Below are 20,926 nucleotides of genomic sequence, written 5' to 3'. Positions count from 1 at the left end.
AAGGAAGTGGAGTTCAGGCATCTTTAATTGTGAGTCGAAGTCGTGAGATACTATTTATGGATCATATCAGTGGCGTAGCCAAGAGGGGGGGGGGATTTTGGGGGTTACAACCCCCCATTTGGCACTCGTGTGACGTCACGATATTGAGAACGATGCTTTCAGCCTAAAAAAAATTGCCCAATTTTAAACAAAATTGCATTAAAAGAGCAAGTTTTGCCAATACCAAACATTTCAGCCAGATTAGCTTTATTTCCGAAAATGCCGAAGAAAACATGATCTTATCCTTTTGCTATGCCACCAGACACCACCATTTTACAGGAATATTCGTAACCACATTTTTGTTGAAAATGTTCTCAGAATGCACCAAATTCAAAGTAATTTTTCAAAATTTTCTGGGGGAGGCCCCCCAGAACCCCCGCCGCTGTGTCGTCAAAACCCCCCCTTTCAAAATTCCTGGCTACGCTACTGGATCATATACATTTCATTTTCAACAAACCCGATTGCACTTCTATCATCCAGACAGCAAATCAATGTAAGGAACGGTTGATTTGCTGTCAAGAAGTTATATCAACGGCGCAAATTACCAGATTTTGGGCAGAAAACAAGTCTTTGAAAACAGCAAAAGACTTCAACCAAACCGAATAGGCTATCCGCGAATAGGAATATCCGCTCTTTTACGGACAAGGTAATATAATGTAAAAGTGAAAAAGCGACCTTTCAGTTTCACCCTGTTTGAGTTTTACCACTTAGAGCAAAATTAAAAACGTTTAGCAGATAATCTTAAACATACTTTTATCTTCCTGTCTGTCAATTTCAAAATCAACCAAAAACAAGTTTGTGTCTTTCTATAGCCGACTTATATGTAAGAGTAGTTATGTTCTTACTATTTACAGCATAAGGAATTAATGGAAGTTAATGGCTTAATTCCCTGGCTAGTTCTTTACACCTATAAGTTTTCGGCTTAAGTTAAGCCGAAAACGTTCGACTGTTAAAACTATTTGTAAATAAATGCTCAACCCTGTTCTATTGTTGTGTCTTGCCTGTCTTTGGTAGAAGAAAGCTAACTCTCTCCCGAAACTATAATAAAAAATTGCCATTATATTGAAATGCACGTATCGCATCTAAAGTAGCTAACAAGAACCATTGTTCTCCCAAATCTATTTGCTTAAGAAATCTTGCTAACACCTCGATTGAATTTGCTCTACAGATAAAATGGCAAAGTAGTTTATCCTACCAACACGACTGCACGTTTTGCATTGCCACCGCAGATAAGATGAAACTAAAATACGCGATAAAAAAAAAGAATCAGTCTAACTGTGTGAGACAGCAAACTGCTTGCCACAGGCACGCCCTTTCTCACCCTGCTTGTTTTATTCCGATAGACCTAAAGACTGATTGCCACTGTGCTTGCAGCAGTTGAAGAGCAGCACGACGTAATTCTTCAAAAATGCGTAGCTTGTATTCTGTGACTCGCGGCTGGCATCAAATGACGTTTACTTTCCGGTGTTGATCGCCTAGCATTCAAAGGAAATCATGTTGGCCACTACGAAGGCAGAAGATTGAAAGGTAATGCTCTTACACAGTTGTTTTGTAACCGATTTGCAATTCAAACGTAATTGCAAGCTTTAAAGAGCAGGCTGATCATCAGAAACAAATATTCAGAGACTTTTTAACGTTTCGGTCACGCTTCTAAACGTTAAAACACGTGCAAATGCAAATAATTTCAACTGAAATATTCTAAATATATGCTTCTATAGCTTACGAGACAGACACACTCGAAAACAAGTACACGTGATAGAGTAAGCTAGGCTTGTAAATGCCAATACAAGCGTAAGCCGCAGGCAAAATTAGCCCATCCAACCATCCATTTTTTTGACAAAAAAAACCTGCCGGTTAGCTAAATAAAATAAACATTACTTTTTTTAAATATTTTTCTGTTTTAGTTCACAACTTCAACAGACTTTGTTAAAACAAAAAAAGTTTTCGGAAACAATGTCAATGGTGCAGTATTTTATTGCCTTTGTTTTTTTGTATATTATACTGTATCATTGTTTGGGAAGTAATAGGAAAATAGGACAGGGATATAATAGGCTAGTATTACTTTGCACACCTTTTTTTGATGCTTTTTTCAAGCGACGCTGAGTCGGCTTTCGTGGTATGTACGTGATCTTCTTCTTTCGTTTGAGACTAGATCAAATTTCAGGGCAGGTGGTGGAGAGCCAGGTGAGTGTAGCTTCGTCCAGCGTTGCTATACCATGCGTTCCATTTGGTGCCTTGTAGATGGGACATTCGAGAACGACACGGTCAGCAGTTTGTTCCTCCGCGCCGCATTCGCAGGCCGATGAGGGAGCCAGACCCCACTTGTGCATGTTGGAATGGAAGCGACCGACTCCGGTTCGGATTCTGTTGAGCTTGACCCAAGTCGGCCGAGGAAGGTCCATACCAGGGGGGCGCGCCACCGGGTGGGGCATAAAACCATGTAGTTTGGTGTCGGTGGCGCACCATGCTGCATTCCAAGTGTCTTCCATGAAGTGTGCTGCGCTGATGGCACGATCGCTGAATGGTTGTAGTAATTCAACAGCAGCTGGCACAAAGGGGTGTCTTGACTTTAGTTGCCGGGGAGATTCCTGAGGTGGGATGTTGAGTTTTGCATGAAGCAAGTGGTCAGGATCCCCCGCCCGGCGAGCCAGGTGTATGATGGCTCCCTTTCGGCGAAGCTCAGCAGGTTGGATGCCTGCAAGGATTGGTAAATACTCTGTTGGAGTTGGGCGCAGGCATCCAGTCACAATTCGCAATGCGTCGTTGATTGGGCTGTCGATGAGGCGGGTGTGGGCACTGCGGCACCAGGCAGGGGCGCAGTATTCAGCAGTGGAGTGAACCCTGACATGTACGTGATTAACGCATTTCAAAGGTGCTTTGTTCAGTGGCACCTACTGGACAAATTATTTACAAACAACAATACTTCAATAACCTAAACCGCGAGGAGCTCTCAAAGAAGCTTTGTCAATCCAAGCCATTTTATATTAGCATACCCGGATGTACACTTACACGTCATTATGTATTTTATTGAAATTGCCCCCTCTCCCTACGACAAGTTGCTGGATTCGCCCCTGGTCAATGGATAAAAATTCAACAACCAATCACCCTTGCAATTACGCGACGCCACAAAGGACAGCGAGATGAACTCGAAGATTGGTTTTCTTACCTTCCCATTCACTTAACTTAAATCTTCAGCAACGTGAGCTACATTAATCTGGATAAAACGATTTTTCACGACTTTGTTTCCTTGCAAAAGCCCAGTCGAAAAGAGGCATAATACTGCAGAGAAATTAGTTTGAAACGCGATATTTTGTTAGTCCATAGCTTTGATTCCAACAATCCCATGCAGACGTTGCACCAATGTAAAAAACGACTGATTTGCTGTCTGGAATGTGAGTTCAAATGAACTTTTTATGTCAAGCTATTTTCTCCGCAATGACGTCTCAGAGGAATGTGTTAGCTGCATTTTATGTTTTTCAATTAATCATTACAGGCTAGTTAGCTATGTTGCGTGCAGGGTTGCCAGATTGCTAAAACAAAAAAGGCCAAATGCATCCCCAAAAAAGGCCAAATTATAGAAAAAAAAGGCCAAACCTGAGGTTCTGTTCTCTTTGTTGAAATCAGTGGTGTTTTTGCACTTATTTTCAACAACAAATTAGAAAATATGTACCCAGTTTCTATTGTTCTACATGTTATCTGTTAAAGAAGAATATTGCTTAGTAAAATTCCTGAAAAAATGCAATCCATAAAATACAAACAGATAGGTGTGGAAACAATTACAATACAACTGAAATATGTATATAACCAGAGATGTACGTATATTATACGCCGCAAATTTTATGCTGCATACTTGCGGCGTATACTTTTTGTTTGCGCTAGCGCTTACGGCCACATTTTTTTGGATAGTTTGCGCTTGAGGCTACGCCGTAAAGTTTTCGCAGTTTTTGAGCGCATAGCGTCAACGCATACTTTTTAATGTATTTTTTTTGCTACAACACGCCAATACCTTCCAGCGCTGCAGTTGAAAGAATGTTTTCAATGGGCAAAGACGTATTGGAACCAAAACACAGCAAAATGCCAGATGAACACTTTCAGATGCTTGTGTTTCTATGTGGAAATTCAAAATAAAACTTGTTTGTTTCGAGTGGTTTATACCGTGTGAATGTTTGGCACCTAGCAAACAAAATGAGTTTACGCTAGTGTATGCGTTCAACCGAACACCACCAACTTTTTTTACAAGTTACGTTGACGCATACGGCGTATGGTTTTTCGAATGTTTGCGTTTACGCTGACGGCGTCAATATTTTTTGTATACGCGTACATCATTGTATATAACATTAAGCTAAGCATCATCCTGTTGCATTTATGTCCAACATCCTTCCACAATGAACACTCCTTATTCTAGGAATGCCAACGCCTCTGCCATTTCGTTACTGCTAGTTTCACCATAAACGATATCAGATGTGAAACGCCTTATCATTATGGCACTGGCATCAAAGTTTGTGCAACATGTTCCATTCAGCAGCATGTCCGTTCGTATTCGCAAAATCGCTTCCAAAAGCTCAGTCTGCATTTTGTTTCGTGGTTTTGTTTTTACTGCAGTAAGTAATGAAAAAATCCTCTCTACTACTGCATTACTGACAGGGATGCAGAGACATGTTAAAGCATAGCTAGCAAGGTCTTTGAAATGGGCATGATGTAAAACGCTACACCAAAACTTTTCACTGTTGCTAGGAATAACCAAAAGAACTATAAAAACCAAAAATAAAAAAGGCCAAACAAATGCCAATCGGGAAACTAAAAAAGGCCAAAAAAAGGCCAAGCGGCCAAACAAAAATTGTCCGGCCAAACACTTTTCAAAAAGGCCAAATTTCTGAAATTTGGCCGTAAAAAGGCCAATCTGGCAACCCTGGTTGCGTGTGCATTGCTTTTCCAGTTCTTGGCATGATGTCAATAGAAAACATGTCACCGTTGAAAAGTGCAATGTGCAGAACGTTTGTCATAATGGCCTGTCAAATGAAGCTACCTGACTGATCACTAAATGACGTCAATGCAAGTTACTGAGCAGAAGTGATGGGCGTCATTCTACATAATTATGTGGAATGTGGATGTAGGCTACGCAGCTACAAGCGCCTGAATGACCAGTAGCTTGCCAACGCGAAACCAGAAACAAAAGGTTCGAGTTGGCCTACTTTAATATTTTCGACTATTTGTTTTTGACGTAACATTCTTTGTAGGCCTATTCCAATTAGTTTCGAAAGAAAAGCGATTCCATTATTTTCAAATTTGAAAGAAAACAAAACTTACCCATTTTTTTCTTCTATTATTCTGATTTACAACATGCATGTAAAATATTAGCCCATATTTTGACGATGCTTTGCAAGTTGGAGCTCTTAAACTGACGACATCAAAAGTGGTTCTGTGTGATCTTTATGCATCCGTATAGTTTGTATTATTCCGATGTTTTGGATGTGGACACTGTACAGCCTTGCCTGATGCAAATAAATAAATCTAGGCTACTAACTTCGACTAAACTATGCAATATGCACAGGAGCGCGGAAGCGGGGGGGCAAATGCCCCCCTGCCCTCAATTTTCCTGCGGATGGGGGGCAATGGTGCCCTTTTAAGGTCATGTAAGCTGCTGTCCATATTGCAATAACAATTTCTGTTATTCGCTTTTAGCCTAATTAACTTATAATATTTCATTTTTGCCTCAAAACATAGCCGTACGAGCCAGGGGGGCAGGGGGGCAGCTGCCCTCCCTGTTGTTTCAAAACGTCGCAAATTCGGGCAAAATCTTGCAATTATTAGGGCAAAAATTGCTATATGAAAAACTACAAAGTTGCATGAATTAAGAAAAACTATAAATTAATATCTTTTACCTATCAAACTAAGTAGGCTACAGCCTCTTATTTGAGCAAGAAATGTGCCGCAAAATTTTCATTTAGCACACCCGCATTGATGTATTGTATTGCATGGTGATCAAACTGTAGTACGAAATGCATTGAACCAATTGCATCACGCCAATGTGGGCAGCCACTAAATTATGTCTCTATTACTTTTGTGAAACTGCCCAAATCAAAACGCAAAATTTGCTATAGCCTATAGCTAATTTTATTAATTTTCACAAATGCATCGCGTTGATTTGGGCAGCTGAAAACATGAAATTATCTGATGAAACTGCCCAAATTAACGTGAGGCAGTTTCCCCAAAATGAACAAATTCATTAATTTTTTCCATTTACATAACTGTATCGTTTAGATTTGGGCAACAAAAAATATGAAATTATCTGATCATAGTCTATTTATAAAACTGCCCAAATTGGCATGATGCAGTTGCCTCGGCATCAAAATTTACAAAGTCTTTAAGTTTTTCATAATATCTATAAATGCATCATCTTGATTTGGGCAACTACAAAATATGAATTTATATACTGTAAATCTGGTAAATACTTTTATAAAACAATTCGGGCGGAGAGGTTACAGTACTTTTTCAACCATAAACAAACATAGATTGAACAAAAACATGTTATACCTGTTAAATGTAATGCTAATGTTGTGGTGTTGCTTAGCTTTGTTTGGTTACTTTTATAAAACCACCCAAATTAAAATGATGCAGTTGCGCCCCAAAATAGAAAAAAATATTTAGTTTGTTTATGCAACTGTGTCATGTTAATTTCACCAACATTTAAAATGCTACTGCTGAAATAAATAATCTCTAACCAATCATAATATATTCATTTATTTCAAAGCTTTCCAAACTCAAAACCTGCCATGTAAGCTGGCAAAATATTTGCTTTGCAAGATCTTGTGTAAAACATGGCAGCTCCACATTTTTCATTAATATCTTGACTTCTGTTCTGTGGAGACAGATCCGGTTGTTTGCATTAACTTGACCTGCTTTTTCTGGTTGCAAAAAAATGTTGGCAAGCTGCATGCATAGAAAGTGTTTCTTGTGATGATGTAGAAAGCATATTTTTATAGTTTTTAGCTCAAGCATTCAACAGTTACTGCTACACGATGGCATGCATTGGTTATGTGTACCGTACTATAGTTTACTGCAGATGTATATTGTATAGCCCTTGGTTCTGATGTCAGCAGTTAGCAAGCGCCTGCAATACTGCAGAAATTTGACTATAAGAGCAACATACCTAAAACATTATATCTGGATGTGTAGCCTATGCCTATCTTAATTTTGATATTACCTCATTGGCATATTTTTATTCTATGGAGAATTAATTAAAGCACTTGAATGATGCTCAATGAGGCGTTTTAATGGGGTGTAAACCAATATTTGTTACTCCTACCTACCATGCCAAAGTGCAGAAGCATCGAGCAATGCACAAGCAAGGTATCTTCAAAGATAAATTCAGTTGTTCTATTTTGATTACTTTGAAAAGAAATTCCAGCTAGCTGGTGATCTTGTTATGTTAGTTTTTCACTGTTATCATGCACCGCATACATTATATTTGGGCAATTTCTATAAAAGCGTGCAGATTTGGGAAAATTTACGTTCTGCCCCTCCAAAATGGTTTGGTCTCGTACGCTATGCCTCAAAATAATATTCACGACACAAAATTCTGTATCCCAGTAGGTTACATCATGATGATGCCCTTCCTTGGCATTGTTCTTTATATACCGGACACTTATATCATTACTCGAAAATGAGCTGATAGATGAGCATTATCGCCAGGGCCGGATTAAGGGTACTGTAGGCCTAAGACTGTTTACTAGAGAAGGGCCTAATTTTGCAAACCAAGCTACAAAAAGTAATAAAAATACATAGCCTACATAAAAAATTGAAATTATTTACTGCAAAATAAAATAAACATAACAGAAAAATGGCTAATGATAGCGCATAATTGGTTTTGCAAACAAACACAATTTTTGTTGTCAAATTTGAAGCAGATAGAAAAGATTTTGGAAAGAAAGAAATGGATAGTATGGGTACCTATGGTAATACTTTACCAGAGTTTAATGACGCTCTAAACCAGGGGTTTTCAACCTTTTTTACACCGCAACCCCTTCAGAGCAATCAATGTAGTCTTGCCCCCCCCCCATAAAAGTATTCAACAAAAGCATATTTAATGCAAAATTTAACCAAATTTGATTGATGCCAACATCCAGTTAGGCTATGTTTAGTTTTGCTGTTCTAACGTAAACTTCCGAAACGAAAAACGTTTTTTGCGATGTTATCACGGCTTTTATTACATTTCCTCCGATTGTTATTTCCATTTTCTATCAAGCTTAGCTGGATAATAGAAGAAAAATAATGAGAATATTATAATCTACGTTTTCGCACTTTCACCGGTTGAATTTATTGCAATCTTTTATGGATTTATTTAAATCAATTTCAGAGAGATGGTTGGTGCGGTGGTGCCGCATATTTTTAACTATTAAGTTTGTCAATGCGTGCACCTGTTGCTGAAAGAACTTTCAAACAAATTATCCGACACTAATTTTTTTCAATGCCATTGAAAACGATTCTGAGAAATCTATATTTTGCTTAGAATTCTACATAATTTTGTTTTTTTACCATAGCGTTAACTTTGGTCTGCGCAAAACAACGTAGCCTACGGTACAAGAACTTGGTGAAAAATATCGAATGCTTTCCTGTACTTAAAGCCTTTGCAACGTCTGAAAGCTTAAGCGATATAATAACCTCAAGTAGAGGAGTGGACAATTGCGAAAAAAACAGTTTTTAATCTTTTCTAGCAAAAAAGAATTGAAAACAATACACTGGAATTTCAAGCGCCTCGCGAACCTCCGAAACACGGCTCGCTACCCCCACGTTGAAAACCCCTGCTCTAAGCTCAATTTCGGTAAAAGTGGCGCCTACGCGGTTTTGGAAATGGGCTCTTTATATGTATTGACTCAACTCAGTCATTCGTTTTTAAGCAAAAACTGTAAGCCTACTGGATCTGTATCACTATATCAGCCTTACAAAAATTGAGAGCCGAAGGCTATAGCCTTATGGTTAATCCGGCCCTGATTATTGCTATATATTATCTAAAAACTTAAAAGGCCTTTCAGCAGTAAAAGTGCCCTTTTTTCATAATCTTGCCCCTCCAGTCAAAAACCGTTCCGGCGCCCATGAATATGCATCGGTTCTACCAGTCCAGTTGCAACAAATATTTTTTTTTAGTTTTAATAAAGAAAATTGTAAAAAGGAAGCAAGCAGTTTGTACAGTAGTATTAGCTTGCAGCAGTTATTCGAACAAACGGCAAACAACAGTCGTTCAATTCTCAGCGACTGCAGATGAGCAACGCACTTCAAGGACAGTTCTATTATTATAGTGGCATCTACCGGATGGAAGAACTTAAAGTAATCAACACTTCAACTAATGAGAGCTTCACACTTTGACCTCAATAATGCCCGGACATCATCAACAACTCCCGGGCGTGCGTTTCAGCATCGCGTTTCCAAAACAGATCTCCAACAAAGAGGACGTTTCCGTGACCATGCCTGAGTGTAAAGATTCTCGCAACAAATTGTCTTTTGCTGTCACAGGCTAACATTACTCAAGCAGCGCATCGTTTTTTTCCATTCGCTCTTACCATGTGGGGCCAAAATTTACTTGAGTTTGAAACCAAGACTAACCTTAAAACTAGGCTTAGTTTTTTCGGTGAAAGATACCATAGTGTATAGTAATTTAGTGATATTACGAAGTCTTTCATTTCTTATTATACAGGATGAAAAGATTTTCTGTTCGTATTAAACTGCCTCAAGCTTTTTGTGTACTTCGCCATGCAAGCTTGTATTGTGGGTCTAAAAGCTGCGGTGATAAGAAAACAAAACAAGTTGGACCGTCTCAAGTACACTATGACTATATTCTCTTCATATACAGTATAGTGTGTATCGTAATAGAGCACAGAAACTGAGTCGTTACAAAAATATATCCAATCAAGGAATGTACTAAATACGTGACGAATGGATGGGATATATACAATGTCCTGAACACCATAATTGCACCTTATTAGGAAAACAGTACTTTATGAATCCACAGCACCATATAAAACATCAACCAAGATAAAATAATATAAATAAGTGGTAAGTACAACTTGTAAGAAGATCAATCACTTGCGATCAGTGGTCGTTTGGACGAGTGCGGAAAGTGCAGTCGCTGAAACGCCACAGTAAATAACTTTATAAGTTCACAGGAAGGACATCATCTTGATCAGCAGTAAAACAACGAGTGGAATAGGTGAAACAAACAAGTTATGCTTGTGAGTCAAGGACAAAAACTTATCAAAATTACGTTCGTTATTGTTTTTCAAAGATCAAGTTTGTTAAAAGAATTTGAAACAAAACGACAAAGATTTGATGACACGGGAATCGAACTCAATCCTTTGTATCTGTGCAAGCTTTCCGAGGCATTGCTGACGTTTAAATTGTGAGCTGCTACTAAAAGCTGTAAATTACATTCTAGTATCCACAGTGACGTCACATAACAGCAGGTATTAATATTTCCGAATAATCTTTGATAAAGTCCTTTTTGTCCTCACTGCCATGGCACCGTGGGTTTGGAAGCCCATTCTCGAGTGCACCAAACAAGAATAACCAATAACCATACACTGTGTGCCGGCTCATTATACTGGACGATGCGCTGATAGCCAGAAAGCACTTTCCCTTTTCCAGTGTTACTACACTACGTTAAAAACTGAAAAAAGTAGCATATCAAAAATACAGTACAAAACAGGAATATTGGTGTTTTTTTTTTATATCTATCGCTACAGTATCGACGTATTCTTGTTTATGCGAATACTATATGGGCTTTTTTTGACATTTCATCTGATAGGTCATCATGATTCATCATTTTCAAACTTGTTAAACTTTGCAGTTCCAACATTCGAAATCATCTCGTTTCTATCAGCTCTGTGAATACAAAAATGCATGAATGAAGTGATCTCAGTTAAGATACCTGCTTTGGTATAGACTTTCGGAAATAAATGAAAATATTGATCTGCAATTAAGGTAAAAAACCAAAGGATTTATTGTAATTTAATGACTAGGGTTGTTCGTATTTAAAATGGTTCGTGTCAATAAAGAAAACAAAGCAGGAAGAAAAACTATGCGGATTGTTCCAATCATAGAGTAACAAAACTTTTTCTTTCAGCTCAAAAAATTAAATTACCCAAAGCTGCTAAAATTGGAACAAAACATAGATACGCTTTCGTAGCTTATGCTAAAATTAGTACATGTAGATGCAGAAAACGTTAAATAACATTAAGTTATGGAAATAAATATCAATTAAGCAAGATTATGAAGCTACTGCTTAGGCCATTCCGTACAGCAAAGGTTTGCTGGCGAAAAAGAGCATGGAAAAGGTAGAAAATGTGTCTCCATTTCTGATTATTACCGTATATATATATGTATAATGTATATACCTTATTGAAAGCAGTTCATTAGGACGAATAAGCAGTGGTTGATCGGTGTTGTGTGAAGATGTTCACACAGCAACACCACAACATTTTCGTTAAATTCCGTTTGAGTTCATTCATCTTTCTAACACAACATTATAGCTTTATTTGACGGAATGGCCCGTTTCGGCGAGTTCCCTATTCGGCGAGTTTTTCAAATTTTTAAAGGAAATTATCGGGCGATTTTTGAAAGGTTACCATTGCCGTATTTACATCGTTTTAACGTCGCTAAACGTTGAAATCGTGCAGAAAAAATTACAGTAAATGTTTGAACTATTAAATTAAAATTCGTCATGTTTATGTCATTCGTTTATGTCTATAGGTTAGTACTTTTGAATAGTTCAAATGATTACTTTGGATCAACAAATGTGTGGACAGGTTAGCTTGGATTGAAAGGAAATTATCGGGTACCGTAGCCTAGTTATCCCGACCAGCAAAAATTTGTTGCAAGAACCCAGTTAGCCTAACAGTTCATTTTTACAATGTAGTAACAGAATGAAAGTTAACCTAATGGTTCATTTTTACATTGTAGTAATAGAATAAAAAGGCTAACCAAATGTGTGGCCTACAGCTTGGATTGAAAGGAAATATCGGGTACCGCAGCCTAGTTATCCCGACCAGCAGAAATTGCCGTTTTTACATCGTTTTAACGTCGCTAAACGTTGAAATAGTATAAAAAAGAGAAATTTTGCTGACTAGGATACGTTGAAACTGAGAAACATTCACAGAAACCCTTCGATTTGTTCCAAGAACCCAGTTAGCTTAACAGTTCATTTTTACATATTGATCCAATGTCAATCGTTGGATTTGCAGAAAAGCGTCGTTGGATTTTCAAAAACTCGCCGAATAGGGCACTCGCCGAATAAGGCTCTCGCCAAATAGGGAACTTGCCGAATCGGACTCGCCGAATAGTAGCAGACCCTTATTTGAAGTTAATATAGATCCGTAGATGAGGATTTCAGCATAAAGAGATCATTCCATGGGCGTACGTGGGAATTAAAAATGCATGAAATTTTACATATTATATATATCATACTGCACATACTTTCTGCCAAGTGACATCAAACCATAGATAACTCCGGTGGCAAACGGACAAATGCAACCGATGAACGTCGTTACGCTGATGCACATCACCACAGGAACAATGGATATCCTGAAAATAATAAACAAAACTTTGTTAGTTTGTTTGAAGCGGCCAGGTATGAACTTAACATCGACATTTCGCACATAAAATGCCTAAGTGTACCAGTACTGTACATAAAAGTAATTTTCAAGTGAATGCATGTAAAAATATTGAGAAAGGTAATATAATGCAAGAGAACAACTGCACGCCCAGCAAGCTGGTGCTAGAGAAAAGCCCAATCACGGATCCATTGAATGCACTACCTGATAATTATATATTCAAGAAAAATGTACGACGAGTCCAAATTATATCAAGTTATCTTGCTGGGCATTGCGATTTCGAATATTAAATTCTCTTCAGCACAACTTTATAACACTCAATCATAGCAAAATCTTCAGTAGGTCAGTTCAAGGATACAGCAGTTAAGTTTAGAAAGAAATCAACAATAGTGTTTTTCGGTAGTTAATGCATGTAACCATGTCCCTTGGGTTTGGGATTTGTGCTAAACATTGTTTGCGTTTGTCTTTTATGACGTGACCTGCCTGTGGTCCATAGGCATTTTCACTGTATAATCGCTTCTGCTGCCTACCAAAGGCCATTGTGTTGAAACCATGTATCTTTTCGTGTTGGAAAACCAGTACTATTTGTTAACAAGCAAGAGGATGATAAGCCGTCTTCCCAGACATTTGTGATATTAGTTTGATTTATATTGTATCATAACTATATATATATAAAGAGTAAAGTCCTTATAAAATGTGTGAAAAAATAAAGTTTTTATTCCTAATCGCAGACTCAAGTAAACTAAAACATAAAGGATTCGAAGTTATGTGTGTGGCAGTAGAGCGAGCGAGGGAGAGATTGTAGAAAGGCATCAAGTCCCTACTCTTTATAAGAATCAAGAATAGTCCTACTCATTGAGTTAGCTGCTCTTAATTGTTGTGGCATGGCATTAAGCGGCTTGCGGAGACGCAGCGGTGTTAAACATACGTTCTTTCCAGTGCATGCAGACATGGCTCAACACTCGGCAATGCAGCTAAAATAAGTTGATCAGCTTGTCTTCTTGGTGCAACATAATATAGTTTGGTTTGTTTTTAATTCTGACCATCACAACGAAAAACAATTCAGATGTCTAAAAAAAGGTAGAAGCGACAAAACGCGGACGTTATAATGTGCATGATACCAAAACAGGCCAATCAGTTTAAAATATGGCACGGTCACAACACCTTAGTAGAAGTTTAAAATTCAGAAAAAGAGAAAAAAGAGCAGGTAAATTATCAAAATTTTGTATGAACAAAAAAATGAAAACAAGACAAAATAGATATATAATTGCTGTGTTGATCGGCCTTTCTTTTGGCTTTCCTTTAGCCGAATTTCCGGGTACACGACATTCTGTCGCAGCTGACCTGTCGCAAGGACATCTCAGCGCTAGACAACTTGTCGCGAATTGTACGTTATTCCTGCATTGAAAAGATATTTTATGCAACGTCTAGACCCGTTGGCCTTACCCATCCGATTAACGCTTTCTAATCACTGCATGCCAGTGGCTTGTTTGACCTGAACCTTTCACACATGTTGATTCATCCAAGAAAACAGCAACAGAGCAATTTCAAGCTTTGTCAATAAAAATTATTGTATTAAATAATTTTATTCCATTGTTCCTTTTACTTCAAAGATAGAAAATGCTTGATAATGTCCGATACAGAAACATCAATTCAATGCAAATAAAATGCGAACGCCATCCGTTGCGTTTGACCCGTAAGTCATTTCCATAAGAACAGGCACCTCGGATGGCTTACGATTTAAAAAAATATTTTTTTCTGATTAAAGACTTTTTGTACAAAACATGACAAGACATTTTAGAAGTGTTCACAAATATATTATACATGCCATATGTATCCGCATCGCCCAAACGCATCTTGTTTGCCTTTTGAAAAAAAAAATTTTTTTTAACTGTTTTTTGTTTCATATACATGTTGAATAATTTTTGTGTTGCAGCAAGTGCCAGGGAAAAAAATGTCATAGGAATTAACCATTGATAAACAAAAGTATCTGTGAAAGGCAAGATATGTCCAATGGATGAAGTAAAATTTGCGACAAGTACCGTAGTCTAGCAGTGAGATGTCCCTGCTGCAGGTCGGCCTCCACAAAATGTCCTGATCGCTGAACAAGGCAAAAGTACCCAGCCCTAAATTGTGCATTAAATGTATGGTGACGTCAGAATGCATATGACCTCAATGACAAGAAATTTCCAGTGCAACTTACACAACATAAAAAAGTCCCTTTTGCCAGTAACTTCTGTTTTCGATCCATGTTGATACACTTTTTGTACTTTCAAAGAACATACAGCATACTGGAGCTTCAAAGAGGAGCAAAATAAAGGAAATAAACCTAAAGTGAATAACAATGAGTAGAACACAATACATAATATGTATATTATAAATAATATATTATAATATATAATAGTTATACTACGGTTAAATCTTTGTAAAAATCGCTTTGTATATTAACACGATGAAAGACGAACTTCTTCAAAAGTCCAAATTCACAAAAATACAACATGCTTCTTGATAATTATCATTCATTTTGAAAGGGATATAATATTATGAGTTTACAGTATGCTGAAACCACATTCAGTTTAATATTGATCACAAGACATTTTATATTTAAGTAGCATTTAATCAAATGTGATGGCAGCCATTGCATTTGTACATTTGAACAGAAAGTTTAGCTTTGCTGTACAGAAACTAAAACAACAATGGTTCATATTAAAACTACGGTATCCGAATTTAATTTTACCATTTTATATTTGCGCAGTTGTTATGAAATTTGATGTGTCATCAATAAGAAAATATTAATACAGTAATTATCAAGTTACACTCCACGTTTTACAGACAATTAAACACAATATGAACTTTTATTGGCTCAGAATAGCTATTCAAGAGCAGAGAAACTTTACAAACTTTAGCAATACCATATCAGTATAACTAACATTTTTAATGCCACTCAATAAAGTGGAGACTTGACACTTATTAACTTAAGGGTGTTAAATTATAAATGAAACAGCTGACTTACAACATTATTGCTCCAGCACCAATGCATATTGGATGTAAAAGTGACAACAGACTAAAAATCCCACATATTGCACAAACTGCAAAACAACAATTAGAAGTCGTTGGTATGCACATAATAAAGCACAAATTGGCAAACACAAGTCAATGTTTGCTTCAAACACATACGGTACTTCATAAATACCATATAAATCAACCATTTTAAGCAGTACCGCAAACCAGTATGAATTTGCTGAGTGGATAACTTCGCCCAGAATTGTGAGTTAAAAGTCTGACCATAACGTCATGATTTTCATGTTTTACTGGGTTTGCCGAGTGGATGATATTGTTAAATATCATCTATTAGAGTTAGACAAACCCAGTAAAATATGCAGACCATGTTATGGTCAGACTTATAACTCACACAATCTGGACAAAGTTGTACTGCTTTATGGTACGATAGCATACTATATTTTGAGAAAGTGGTTATACCGGTACTGTATTTAAAGCACCTTTCATCATGGTGTGCAATCAAATAGCTTTGATTTCTGGCAGTGTTACACAATAAAAAATTCTTGTTCAAATTTGGACTTTTTAAAGCTGGAAAAATACCAAGGTTAGGCTAATAGGCTTAGTCTCTGCCCAGGGTTTCCAAATTCTCAAATTATTATAGAATTTCTTATCTGGCAACACTTATGGTGAAATGCATCGTAAATATAGCTATACATAGTGAGCGGACAACATAACATAAAATAAACGTAAGCTAATACAAATTCAACAAAAAGATGCCCCTATATACATATATTGTCAAAAGAGCATTGCCGAAAGCATGGAATATAAATAAAACAAACTGTAATTTTATGAACTGCTTTTATTTCACCTAAAAGGGCACATTTCGAAAGATTGTTCTGCAATGCAATGACAATTTCAGAATTGGTGCAGCTAACACACAGATGTTCATAATTCTAATATCATAGGATAGTTATTGAAAGCATTACCTATAGCGGAAATCACTCCAAGTCCTTTTGCAAATAACCTGCACCACCAGGTGGCTCCTTCCTGAGTTCTGTCTTGACTCTCAGCATCCACTACATTTGGCATTTTTTATGTTTTGTCTTATTCAAGTAAAAAATTAAATAACAAATTCACTGCAATAGTGCTTTTGAAGCTGGTGTATATAAGTCTTCACCCTGGTCAAAATACTATGATAAAACTGGAATTGACCAAGAAATATAGACTGAAGTGTGTGAATAGCATTGCCATTCAATAATGCAAAAACTGTTACATGCCTTCACTGCTTTACTTTTCCTTGGCCTTTTTTCTCTACCTAAACCTTCCGGGTTTAGGTCTAGAGAATAGGATGCAATAGTAAAGTGGTGATAAGTGACATTCACACACGTCATCATGTATTCTTTTGGTCGATTTCAATCTATATCAAGGCATATTTGTCCAAGGCATAGACTTAAATATCAACTCTGTAGTTTTATATTACTCTTGCACTTTAGAAAACAATTACGCACACAATCCAAAGTGCAAGGTGATCTATTTTTCTTCAACATATGAAAATTTAGTTTTTCTAGTGTTGTGCAAATACAAGCTTAGGGTAGGCTACCAGTATGCCCAAAATTTACTATTCCCTGAAATGATTCTAGCTAGAGATGTACCGATATATCGGTATCGGTGATACCGGCCATTTTTTGAGTATCGGTATCGGCATCGGCAAAATTTGGTTGATACTGTGGCCGATACTAAACATGTAAAAAAATGCGTTTGCTGCGGATTTTCTGCAGAAGCAAAGATATAGATTTTTTAAAGTAATAACTAACGTCACATTGATGTAGAAAAATAACAACCTGTTCAAATTTTTGATACCTCACACTCCCATGACTTTATGCGCGCACCTTTTGGCATTGTTTGCTTACAGTGATTCTTTCACTCAAACACAATGTTTTGTTTTAGCAGTTTTGCGTTGTTCGATTCTTAAGTTGTGAAGGAGACTCAATTTCTCCAATATTTATCATTTATGTTTCTTTTTTACTCTCAACAGAGGATAAAACCAGGCCAAGACTACCCAGGTAGCAAAAATGTATAATTTTGCATCGTTTTTACGTTGCTAAACGTTTAAAAAACTCGTGTAACTTGGTTGTTTTTAGTAAGCTGGTTCTTTCAGTTTGTGATTTAATTTCCACCTTTCGTTGTAATAAACTCACCAAGCTTAAACAATGTCATGGCAGAGTAAGTAGGCTCAAAATGAAAGCAATGGGACTACGAATCCTCACTAAACTAATCAATAAATGGTCTTGTTGCGCGTAAGATGACAACCTCATTGTGAAGACAGGAGCGTTCTTCCCGGCTATCAGCACATGGCTGAGCACTCACTAGTACAGCGAGCTGTTGCGATTTGCTAACCACAACGGTGTAGCTTCCACGCTAGCCATTTTGACCATCCAATCAACTACCGGTACTTATATGTTTCTCGGCAGCCGTGTTGTAGCAAGAATTGACATCAACAAGAATTGAAATGGCTAGTGTGGAAGCTACACCGTTGTAGTTAGCAAATCGCAACTGCTCGCTGTACTACAGTAGTGAGTGCTCAACCTTGTGCTGATAGCCGGGAAGAACGCTCCTTTCTTCACAATGAGGTTGTCATCTTAGGCGCAACAAGACCATTTTGATTAGTTTAGTGAGGATTCGTAGTCCCATTGCTTTCATGTTGAGCCTACTTATTCTGCCATGACATTGTTTAAGCTTGGTGAGTTTATTACAACGAAATTGGTGGAAATCAAATCACAGACTGATAGAACCAGCTTACTAAAAACAATCAAGTTACACGAGTTTTTTAAACGCTTAGCAAAGTAAAAACGATGCAAAATTATACATTTTTGCTACCTGGATAGTCTTGGCCTAGCAAAAGCTTTTCAACCAAACGACAAGCGCCCTTAGGTTGCACATTACTTGTCGAATAGTTTTTGTACGACTACACAAATGACTTGGTTTACATTTTACATCTTATTATTCATTATGATAGCCTATTTGGAGAGTTTGCGCAAACACTTTATTATCAATTTTTCAGAAACCCCAATTATGATGTAATGTTTCTTCCCTTATACCCCAGTCCTCAATTACAGTGGCCTTTCATTACTAAAACCTACTATTATGACACAACAATGCGGTTGAAATTGGATTCTTGAATCTTTAATAATTATGCCAATTGAAAGCTTTTTTTAATAGTTTTTATGCAAATAAGGTAAAACTTAGCATTTGATATAATTCCTTGCAAATACCAAAATTGCTTCTTTTTGTAACGCCAAAGTATCGGCCAAAATATCGGTATCAGTATCGGCTTAAAAAAGTGATATCGGGATCGGTATCGGCCAAAATATTGGTATCGGTACATCTCTAATTCTAGCTTATCTTAGTAATAAAAGATTAACTTACTTTGAGTTAGTGACTTATAATAGACCTAGTACGGTATATAAAACTTTAAATTAGACACTTTTAAAGTATAATATATAGGCTACTCTGCGACAACTAGGAAAGTGTTACAAAAACACATCTTTGATGTTACAAGTAATGAGCTTCACACATCATAGCCGGAAAAAGGCTTCTTCCTAAATTATGACAACTTGTTGGCCAGTTGAAAGTTTATATAGAGTGGGGTAGTACGGTACCAACAACTTTTTGGTTGACATCTGATGGGAGATACAATTAACTAGCCTAAACATTACAATTAAGTCAAAATGTTTCTTCTGGTGCATTGATAAAGAAACGCACCTTTATTTTTTGCTTTAAAAACAATTTTCCAATTTGGGTATGTTAATGCCATTGCCAGTAGGGTATTTAAGGGGGAGGATAAAGGGCGATGACCCCCTAATGACCAGGTAAAAAAATACAAACTATGCAAAAAAAGTTGTAGCACAAGAGGTAATTGCTTGGATGATTCATCTTAGCGCAAGAGGGGTATGCTTTTTGCAATGTAATTTGTCAATAATATTCTGAGTTTCCAAATCAACTTCTAGTGTAATCTTGATTACAGTAAGCTAAAAATATTTAATTAAGCAAGCAATCACTAGTACATATACTTATACACTGCAGTGCATACATACGTTGAATTCTGCGGGTGCAACCTAGTTCGTACCCTGAAAAGATCAAAAGAAAAAATTAAAAAAAGTCGAAGTCGCTGATTGCAGTTTCCGGAAACATTTTAAAATTTTCTCCCTGAAAAGATAGAGATAAAAAATAGCACAAAGCAGAAGTCGTTGATTGGAGTTTCCGTTATTCTGCAAACATTTTAAAATTTCCCATAATGATCCTAAAGTTTGCCAAAGTCACTGATTGCAGTTTCAGCAAACATTTTTAAAGGGTTAGGGTTAGGAAAAGATCGAGAAAAATTAAAAAATAGCTGAAGTCGCTGATTGGAGTTTCCGCAAACAAACAAACTGAAAAGATTGAGAGAAAAAATAGAACAAAGCCGAAGTCGCTCATCGCAGTTTCCATTTTTCCGCAAACATTTTAAAATTTAAAGTAATGATCCTAAGAGTTTGCAGAAGTTGCTGATCGCAGTTTCCGCAAACATTTTAAAAGGGGGTAGGGTTAGGAAACGATCGAGAGAAAAAAATTAAAAAAAGCAAAAGTTGCTGATTGGAGTTTCCGCAAACAAACAAACTGTAAAGATCGAGAGAAAAAATAGAGCCATTTTTCCACAATTTCCGCAAACATTTTAAACTTTCCAACTGGTATGATTCTAAGAGTTTGCCGAAGTCGCTGATTGCAGTTTCTGCAAACATTTTAAAAGGGTCAGGGTTGATCGGAGTTTCCGCAAACATTTTAAAATTTCCGGTAATGATCCTAAGAGTTTTTGTTTGTTTGCGGAAACTGTGATTAGCGACTTCGGCTTTTTTTAATTATTTCTCTCAATCTTTTCAGGGTACGAACTAGGTTGCATCCGAATTCTGCAATGATAAATGTTAGAAGCTGCTCAACTGTGTTGCAAGACCTAAAAAAAGGGCGATAATAGGCTTTTTCACCATCTGTTTGGCAAGGCTTGCTCAGTTTTTGGCGAAGAAATCCAAATGCCCCGAAGAGCACCTAGACAACAACACTGACCTAACATTCTAGCTGAAACTGCAAAGATCTCTTTCAAACGAACAGTTTTTCTTTTTTTCTTCCATTTCTTACAATTGCATGGCACAAATTCACGAGAGATTCAATGAGCACTGCTCGCTAGCTTTTAAAGTCAGCACATTTCTGCCTTCATTGATTTATGAAGATGAGAACTGTTCGTGAACAACTCTGCC

At 37.1% G+C, this 20,926-nt stretch overlaps 1 protein-coding gene across 1 annotated transcript; it reads right to left on the bottom strand.

Annotated features, from left to right (window-relative positions):
- Nucleotides 1-9,794: 9,794 nt before the first annotated feature.
- LOC145777438 (calcium channel flower homolog) lies at nucleotides 9,795-16,794 on the bottom strand. The gene is made up of 5 exons (XM_082588813.1): nucleotides 16,628-16,794; nucleotides 15,655-15,730; nucleotides 14,845-14,970; nucleotides 12,505-12,612; nucleotides 9,795-10,914 (listed from the first exon to the last, which is right to left on the bottom strand). The coding sequence occupies exons 1-5, from the start codon at nucleotides 16,728-16,730 to the stop codon at nucleotides 10,842-10,844; spliced, it is 486 nt and encodes a 161-aa protein (XP_082444939.1). The 5' UTR covers nucleotides 16,731-16,794; the 3' UTR covers nucleotides 9,795-10,841.
- Nucleotides 16,795-20,926: the final 4,132 nt, after the last annotated feature.

This window comes from Aplidium turbinatum, chromosome 1 (genome assembly GCF_918807975.1).
Source record: "Aplidium turbinatum chromosome 1, kaAplTurb1.1, whole genome shotgun sequence".
NCBI classification, from domain to species: domain Eukaryota; kingdom Metazoa; phylum Chordata; class Ascidiacea; order Aplousobranchia; family Polyclinidae; genus Aplidium; species Aplidium turbinatum.
This window is presented reverse-complemented; position numbering and strand designations above follow the sequence as displayed.